This window comes from Raphanus sativus, unplaced genomic scaffold (assembly GCF_000801105.2).
Source record: "Raphanus sativus cultivar WK10039 unplaced genomic scaffold, ASM80110v3 Scaffold3784, whole genome shotgun sequence".
Classification (NCBI taxonomy): Eukaryota; Viridiplantae; Streptophyta; class Magnoliopsida; order Brassicales; family Brassicaceae; genus Raphanus; species Raphanus sativus.
The window spans coordinates 1-9,777 of NW_026619088.1; the positions used below are offsets into that span (position 1 = coordinate 1).

General features: G+C 35.7%; 1 protein-coding gene across 1 annotated transcript; it reads left to right on the forward strand.

Annotated features, from left to right (window-relative positions):
* The first annotated feature begins 1,306 nt into the window (after positions 1 to 1,306).
* LOC108834816 (MLP-like protein 28) lies at positions 1,307 to 2,289 on the forward strand. Its single transcript, XM_018608139.2, has 2 exons — positions 1,307 to 1,562; positions 1,766 to 2,289. Exons 1-2 carry the CDS (start codon positions 1,367 to 1,369, stop codon positions 2,041 to 2,043), a joined length of 474 nt encoding a protein of 157 aa, XP_018463641.1. The 5' UTR covers positions 1,307 to 1,366; the 3' UTR covers positions 2,044 to 2,289.
* Positions 2,290 to 9,777: the final 7,488 nt, after the last annotated feature.

Genomic DNA, 9,777 nt, shown 5'->3' on the forward strand with positions numbered 1-9,777 from the left:
AATTAATACCACAAAAAACACTAATCTCTAAATGTTAAACCCTAAATCCTTTAGTAAACCTTTGGATAAATTATAAAACTTTGATTTAAAAAAAAACTATTTATAACACAATCAACAAAAAAACTATACCCTAAATCATAATCCTAAACCCTTGGGTAAACCCTAAACCCTTGGATAAATCCGAAATTCTTGGATAAATCTTAAAATTTAAGATTTATCCAAAAGTCTAAGATTTAATGTTTGTTGGGAGCGTTAAAAATATTTCATGAAAATATTTTTTTTAGATTAAAAAGTTTTTTTTGTGATTAATATAATTTTTATTTAATTTTTATTTTAAAAGTATAATATAATTCGATAATATTTTGTTTCCTTTTTTAAAAGATATTGAATCTTAAATGACACAATCCTATTGGTTGGTGAACCTAGAGGTTCACCCGTGAACCCAAGAATAAATCGATAAAAAAATCTTTCTATTTTCGGAGTAAGAACTTTTCAAGAAATTTATCAATTTAAAACTGAAATGAATTGTGTCATTGAATAATTTGAATGATCTGTCTTTTTAAATTAGATTAGTTACATGCCGCTATACCAATCTTAGGTTCATCATCAATGTACTCTTCCAAGCTTCGAATTGTACTATGTTTTCTGTCTAGATCGACACAAAACAATATGTATTATCGTAGATGCAAACCGATGGTTGCACTACATAATCTCTTAGAGCAAGATTATTGGTAGTCTTTAGGATTAGGTCCTTAATACACATATATGTATATATATATTATATAAGCGTATATATATGTGTGCTGAGGACTTTACGGAAACCAAAACCGAAAGTTCCTTAAATAAGGACTTTCGACTTTGGTTTCCGTAAAGTCCTTAGCAAACATATATATACGCTTATACAATATATACATATACATATATGTATATTAAGGATCTAATCCTAAGGACTACCAATAATGATGCTCTAACGTTAACGAATATGGTTCATGATTTATGAAACCCTAAACCTGTATCATTTTGTCTTATTATCTTAAGACTCACGAACTGACTGATTTCCCACTAATAGTACTCATTCAATGTGTATGAACGAGCTACGAATGATATTTTATATAGCTTTACCGTTTACATTTTTTTATTAATTACTTATAATCCAGTCTTATCAATTAGCACCAGATAGGTTAACGTGATCAAAGAGAAGTAAGAACTAATCAAAATTATCGGTAATAAAATAAATTCCAGTGTATTTCTCGCTTCATTAATTCTTCTATTTAAAGGGGTTAAACAGCTTAGAAGGGAACAGATTCATACTCAAAACAAAAACAAAACCCTAAAGACACTTTTGCAATTTACCGAGAGATCAAAAATGGCAGAAGCATCAAGTTTGGTCGGGATCATTGAGACAACCGTGGAGGTAAAATCTTCGCCGGAGAAGGTGCATGGCATGTTTGTCGGGAAACACCGTATCCCCTCTGCTTCTCCATCCTTAGTTCAGGGCTTTGAGCTGCACGAAGGCGAAATTGGCCAAGTTGGTGCTATCGTAACCTGGAATTACTTTCACGGCAAGTCAACGCTACAATTCTCTTGTTATATGAATACATGCATAGGGAATCTATTTTAAAATATAGTATTAACTTTTTGAATCAAAATTAATTTGAAACGGGTGGATTGATCCATACATATATATTGTCTGCTCTTATTCAAATGTAAGATTTATAACAATCTCAAACCTATAATAATGTGTCAATATGCTATATATGGTCAGATGGGGAGGCAAGAGTAATGAAAGAGAGGATCGAGTCAATAGACCCGGAGAACAATCGGGCCACGTACAGGGTGTTAGAGGGTGATTTAATGAACGAGTACAAGAGTTTCTTGATCACCTTTCAAGTGACCCCTAATGAAGGTGAACCTGGAAGTATTTTACATTGGCACTTTGAGTACGAGAAAATTAGTGAGGAGGTGGCTCACCCTGAGACTCTCCTCCAGTTTGCCGTCGAGGTCTCCAAAGAGATCGATGCACATCTCATGTCCGAAGAATAGAGGATGAATTCTCTTGTCTCAATCCCATATATCCCTAATTATATTTGTGTGTTTGCCTTTAAGTTCTGTCTTTGAAATTACTATAAATAAAGACTAAGGAGACGCCTTGTCCGAGTTTGTAAAGAGATATGTGTGTCATGAGGAAGTTTTTATGTTTGAGAAGCTAAGTGTAGTAGCATCAGCTATGAAGCTACTCAATATGTATGAAAGGTTTGTTTAATAATAAAATCATAAATGTTTAATAAATAAATTAAGCATTCTGCTTCGTGATTTGTTGAAGATAGCTAGGAAGGGACTGCGATCGAGGAATAAGAATAACAAATGAAACTTATAGATTAATTATATATGTTGTCTAACTCTCGTCAGAGAAATCTACCAAGGAAATCTACGGAATCGTCGGTGTATCAAGCAGATCCCCTCGGTGTTTGATTCTCTCTCTTTTCTGCATGTTTCTCGATCTGAAAATTCAAGAGCCCACGCTCTGACAGTGGCTCTAAAGGCGTCCTTACTTCTGTATTGGACTCGAGTTTGGGCCAAGTTTAGGCCAATTTCCTTTTTTTTTTAATTTATCAATGGTTGAACAAAAAGAAAATTATATATGTTGATATACTATAAGATTTTAGTTTTGTAGTTCAAAAAAGAAAAAAAAAATATATATATATATATGATCTCCCGAATACTTGAACACCACACAAAAGTTCCTCATTTTTTCCTAGTACTTTGAGAGATCCACACAATAATTTTTTTATTTTTCCACTTTAAGAAAATTAAAATGAAATACTTGAAACAAAGATGTTCTTGCAAACATCTAATCAGTTACAGTAATATATAATAAGTATTGTACTGATGTGTGGGTATGTTTTTTTTTCCTTTTTGTAAAAAGGCTTAATGTGTGGATATGTTATGTTTAGTTTTAATAGGAGCTTGTGATATATGTTTGTAGATAAATTAATAAGGCTCTTTTCGCTGCTATGAACCCTAGATTTTTCTTGTGTTTACATATTTCAAGAACTACTTTTACTTATGATTCCTAATCTTTCCACAAAATGGTAAAACTTGATGATTAACAAAATATTGTTTCTATTTATTTCGCACCTTCTGAACTACAAAAGGGAAAACTTCAACCAGCAACATAAATTTCAAACTCCTTTTGCATGATACTCCCTCCGTTTCAAATTATATGTCGTTCTAGAGCAAAATTTTTGTTTCAAAATAAGTGTCGTTTTCGGTTTTCAATGCAAAATTTATTGAAAATATTCTCTATTCTATTTTTATATTGGTCGATGTGTATTGGTAATAGTATTTTTATTTTGGAAATATGTAAAATTAAATGTTTTCTTAATCTTTGCGCAAAGACTTAGAACGACAAATAATATGAAACGGAGGGAGTACTAACGTAAGAGATTTTAAATATGAATAAGATTCACTTTGGTTTTTTTTTATAAAAAAAACAGTCCATATTTTATTATTTAAATTCTGAAAATGTGGTCTCGATAACAATTTAACTTCAAATATGAATGGCTATATGGGGAAGCAAAACTTCAAGCCCGAGCACCTTTCCAAGATAGTTTGAAAGTTTGGAAAACGAGGGACAAAACTACTCTCTACATTTCATAAAAAGGAATTCAGACACTTTTACGCATACTAAGAAAATAATTGAAATGCGTTTGAATAGTAATGACATCTGTTTAACCAATAATTAATAACATATGTTCAATCGATAGTATTTAAGATAAATAAATTTAATTATTAGATGAATACATTTTATAATTAATATTAAATTAAAAGTATTATAAATTGTACTATTGAAATTCTAAAACAATATTTTTAACAAAAAATAAATATTGAAGTGATATTTTTTTTTAAGTAACAGACATAGTATGTAACAAGAAGTAGATAGAGAATGACTGATGGATTAATGTGGCAATTGTTTTTCGATAAGTTTGACTAGTTGGAGCCTTGGAGGCCATCTATATGAAAAACATGGAATATTGGTTTAAAAAGATACTCCATCCATTCAAATTTACTTATGGCATTTCTAGTTCCACTCAATTTTTACTCTAAAATAAAATGAAATAAAATAAAAAAATGATTCAACCTAATTTTATATATCACTCCATAATAGAGTTTATTTAAAAAAATAGAATAATCTATATTTTGTTTATTTATTACTCCATTATAGAAAAAATAAAGTAGGGTTAAAATAATTTTATTTTCTATTTCCTTTTATTCTATATTAGAAGAAAAAACAGAGTTTTAAGAGATGTTCTTAGACGTTTTATTGCGTTAGTTTTTGTTGACGTTCACATAATTCTATGCAAAAATGATAAAAGATGACATTTTTACCTTTTTAACCCTTGTAATTAATGGTCTCTAATGATAATGATATGAAATCAAGTTAACAGGAAACACTAATGAAAAGGGTTTAATAGTTGTCTTTTTGTAAAGTTAGAAAACCATAAAATGTGACTTGTCGCCTAATCTCTTCCATAGCTTTTGTTCAGTGGAGACTTCCGACTAATTCCAGTCATAAGTCAGCCCTACAGAGGAAATCCAGCCCACCGACAATTTTAAACTGGGCCTAGCAGTCTAGCACCGGTTTGGAGGAACCTGGTTCAACCTGCTTTACACCTATGCATGCATGGATGCACCGTAAAAAATCGTTGCTTCGCCGAATTCGAACTTTTTTTTTTTTTTTTTTGGCTAAAAACCGAATTCGAACTTGGGGGAGCGTTTATAAACGCATTCCCAAACTAAATACACTTGCACACGGGAAAACATTATTCTTTTGTAATATACTCCCTCCGTTTTGAATTAAATGTCGTTTTAGAGCAAAATTTTTGTTTCAAAATAAATGTCGATTTATGATTTCAATGCAAAATTTATTAATTTTTTATTCTAAGCTATTTTTCTATTGGTTAAAATCTGGTTAGGTGTAGTTAATATACAAACTTAAATGTTTTATTAATCTGTGTGTCGAAATCTAGAACGACAAATAAAATGAAACGGAGGGAGTATTATACATTTATACCTCATCAGAAATTTCATATATAACAACACAAATTCACCACTTTTTTTCTTTGCCTAATGGTTTATTTGTAGTAGAAGCACCTTAGCCTAATGGTTAAGGTCTAAAGACTTCTACACCTAGGTCTAAGGTTCGACTTCCACACTATGCAATTTATTGCAGATTTTCTCAAATCCAGGTTTCAAGTCCCGGAAAAAGCGCGATTTATTAGGCAACTATGCATATTATGAAAGGAAAGAATGATTACATGAGATCTTCAATATGGTGTAAGTAAATCTGGTCAGGCGTAGATCTTCATAGGACGGCTCAGATGATGCAGTTAGGCGTATATCTTCATAAGACATATAGTATTGTCGGTTGTCGAATCTTGTATCTGGAAATTTTTACAAAAAGAAAAATCTAGACACGCATTGAAAAGAGTATGCGGAAATATTTAATGAAAATGATTCATTTTATCTTTTCGTTTTCCCTTGTTGGTCATAATGAATGATGGGGTTGGTCACAAAAAAAAAATGTGTATTTTTTCTTCAATAGTTTCTCACTAGGTGATTATCCGTGCATATGCGCGGAACAGGGCCGTCTTTTAGCACGTGCAAGTGGAACGGTCGAACAGGGTCCAAAATTTTAGAGGGTCCATAATTTTTTTTATTTTAGTAATAGTTATAAATTTAAAATCATACTTTTATAAAAAATCAGAATAACTATATTTGAATTTAGGTTCCGTATTTATAACCAATAATGTAAATTACAATTTTTATTTTTTTATATAACCAACTAAAATACAATAAATTAGGACATAATTAATATTTCTATCAATTATATATTTTGGAAAGTAAGAAATAGTTGTTAATGTATGTTTGAATATTCAATGGTAGTATATAAAGTTAATATTCTAATTGATTATGTTTAGGAAAAAAATATTAATTAGTGATTATAAATACGGATAACAAAATATATTTTTTTCACCATTTTTTAGTTAGAAATAAAAAACACAAAGAAAAGAAAACTAGCCTACAAATTATGTTGACAAGAATGAGTAATTTGTCCAATTAAAAGTATATAGCTTGCTATCCATATTTTTTTACTTTGCTATATTTATAGATTATGATTTTTGATTATGCAAATAATAAACATAAAAAACAACTTAAAAATAGAAGAATGATCAAATTTGATGATTTGATCAACGAGTTTACATTGAAAAATGCTAAATAATTTTGTTCAATGATTTGATCAGTGATTTTGCATTAAAAACTAGAAATAGTGTTATTTAGATATAAAACACTCTCAATTTTAACACGTTTAGTTTTGAAATAGCCTTAAAGAATGCTCCCAGGCACGAAACCCAATGACTCAGTAACTTTTGGTGCCTTTTCAAAAACCACCGACGGAAACTCCTTCCTACGCCGCTAAAATCTGTGCGCCGCCGCAACTATTTTCCGGTGAAGTAGATCTACAACGTTTTCTCCTCCCTGAAGCTCAGATCTTGAAACCATGGGAATAGACGAATGTAGAACCGCGGCATTTATTACAGATCTGGTTTGGAAAGGCTCCTGCTGTTAACTTTGAGTAAATGCTCCTTTTCTGGCTGGTGGAGAGTATTCTAACTTCCTCCCAGTTGGCTACCTTTATACTGTCTCATACAGTTGTTTCTTACCTTGTCTCTAAGGTTCTACCCCCACGGTAGATTTACTACTTACTGTAGTTTGTCGGCTTCTGCAATTTTACAGTCCCCTACTGTTTTTGTGGTAAATGGCTTTTCGTAAATCAAGACTAGAAAAAGGGAAGTGGATCCCCGAACCTTCTAGAGAAACTCGACGCCCACCAATAAGAATCCCTCAAGTCAACACTGAGGCCCTTATCGAAGAAAACAAGCTCACGCTTATAGGCCGAGTTACAAACCCGAAGATACAGAAAACTCGGGCTCTCGTGGACTTCTTTCTCCAGCAATGGCGAGTGTCGGGAACTATCACTGGCAGGGATCTAGGCCCAAACCTCTTTCAGTTCAGATTTGAATCAGAACAGGACCTCCAGAGTATCCTCGACAAAGCTCCCTTTCATTTCAAACGCTGGATGATGATTCTACAACGATGGGAACCTGTGGTCTCTGACTACTTCCCAGCACTCATCCCCTTTTGGATCACGATCCACGGCATCCCATTACACTACTGGACTGATGCAGCACTCAAAACTATAGGCGAGGAACTGGGTCCAGTGGAGAAGTACGATGTCAAGAGGGGACGTATCAGAGTTCTAATAAATGGTCTGAAACCACTGGAAATGAAACTCGATATCAGTGTATCAGGAGAAATAAAACAGGTGGAATTAGAGTATGAAGACCTGCAAAAGCACTGCTTTATTTGCTTCTCTCTAGCTCATGATAAGGACGACTGCCCTTCGCAGCGAGCTCAAGCAAATTACAGAGAACCTGCCCCCAGAATGGGCATATCTCAGAATAGGACTCTGGAAAGAATTGAGGCAGAGAGACGCAAAGCAGAGGAAAGAAAAAGCGCCCGTTCTGATTCCTTACAATGGCAGCGCCCTGCAACCCGCGAGTTTGACTGGAGACAGGATAAAAACTTCCGGTATAACTATGGAGCAAGGAGGGACCCGCACTATAAAGAAGACTCCTCAAGACGTGAGGGCTCAGCACCTAATAGTCGCTTGCCAGCTAAAGAAAGGCTATCCCTTACAAGAAATGAGACTATAAGTGCAAAAGGTTCTCAGTCTCGTCAACAATTCCAGACTCCAAGAGCTGAGTGGAGGCCAGTCGTTAGTGCTTCAAACAAGGGAGCTAACTCAAAGGAAGCGATGTCTTTGGTCTCCCATACTCCCTCTCCACACCCTCAGAGAGAAGGTGGAGTGAGCAGCAGGGGTGAAATCTCAGCTTCCAGACAGTCTGGTGGTGGAACTGCTCCCTCTCAAGAAAGATTGTCTGCTCTTAACAGGCTGTCTCTACCTGACGAACGAGTTCCGCTCCTCCAGAATGGAATGGCAAACCCTGATTCAGGAAGACTTCAAGCTGAACCCTCCCAGGTTATAGAAGAGACAGTACCGATCCAGATAGAGAGAAGTAACCCATCTTCCTCTAGAAACCCTCGCCCGCCTTCAGCTTATGTTTATGATGGGACACAAGAGCGATCTCCCATTAGAACGCTTAGTGAGGACAGGGTTCATGTCTCTCTGCGCCTTGGACCGCTATTCACCTCAGAAGATGATAATGACAGCTTAACTCTGCAACCTAGAGATGGGGAACATAGGGCTTCAAGGAGAGCAGGGAAAAGAGCTGAAAGGAATACATCTACTAAAGCTCCCTCAGCTAAGAAGAGATTGCAGAACAGCCCGGGTCAGGGAACTTCTGTTAAAAGAAGAAGAGTTACAAAAGCTCATCCCTCTCCGAAGAGGAGACAAGCAAAGGATGCTGGGAGTAAAGGGGCGGGAACTTCAAACCCCGTAGTAGGTGCCCAACCACGATCCACAATTGTGCCAGCAACAAAGAAAAAGGGAACGGATTTTCGGTCCGCTCCAAAACCTCTTCCTTAGTCTCTATGAGCTGGAACTGTCAAGGTATCGGGAGCGACCTGACAGTTCGTCGTCTGAAGGAGTTTCGATCCAAGAACTCCCCGGATATAATGTTCCTGTGTGAAACAAAAAGACAAGATGAGGATGTCTTCCAAATGTATCGAGGATCAACTTTCAACAACCACTTCACAGTCCCTCCAATTGGCTTGAGCGGAGGTCTTGCTCTCTCTTGGAAGGACAATGTACAGCTGGAAGTACTCTTCTCTTCGCCTAATGTAATTGATACCTGTGTTGAATTCAATAAGAAGATGTTTTATGTATCCTTTATATATGGCGCCCCAAATAGAGAAGATAGACCAAGATTTTGGGAAGTGATGACGGAGATTGGACAAGGCAGAACGGCACCATGGCTAATCACCGGAGATTTCAATGATCTACTTGACAACTCTGAAAAGGTCGGTGGGCCATTGCGGTGGGAAGGATCGTTTCTGTCTTTCCGTAATTTTGTCTCTACACAAGGCCTTTGGGACCTTCAATTCTCAGGAAACTCACTGTCATGGAGAGGCACAAGATATTCCCATTTCATTCAATCTCAGCTTGACAGAGCAATGGCTAACATTGAATGGATGGAGATGTTTCCGGCAGCAAGAAGTGAGTATCTCCGGTTTGAAGGATCGGATCATCGGCCACTGTTAACACACTTTGATCAATTCCTGAAAAAGAAAAAAGGAATGTTCCGATATGATAGGCGCTTGAGTAAGAAGCCCGAGATCAGGAAGCTGATTGAAACCACCTGGAAAGCCTCTAATACAGATTCGGTGTTAACAAAGATTAACCAGGTACGGAGGAATTTGATAGATTGGGCGAAGGACCAAGCAGCTGCGACAAAAGAACATATCAGCTCCCATCAAGCCCTGCTCGAACAAGCTCTGTCCGAACAAAACCCAGAGAATGAACGTATCACGGAGCTGAAAACAATACTGGAAAATGCTTATGCAGAAGAAGAGGCCTTTTGGCGCCAAAGAAGCAGAATTCAGTGGCTCAATGAGGGAGACCGGAACTCAGCTTTCTTTCATGCAGTGACTAGAGGTCGTCGAGCTTGCAATAAGTTCTCGATAATTGAGGATGAAACAGGGACAGCACACTTGAAGAAGAGCAGATAGTTAAAGCCTTTGCCCTGTTTTATC

What these genes read in the sequence shown, in the direction of transcription:
- LOC108834816 (XM_018608139.2), top strand. Translation starts at nt 1,367, where the DNA reads ATGGCAGAAGCATCAAGTTTGGTCGGGATCATTGAGACAACCGTGGAG. An exon ending in AACCTGGAATTACTTTCACG is followed by an intron (nt 1,563 to 1,765) that starts GCAAGTCAACGC and finishes ATATATGGTCAG; the next exon opens with ATGGGGAGGCAAGAGTAATG.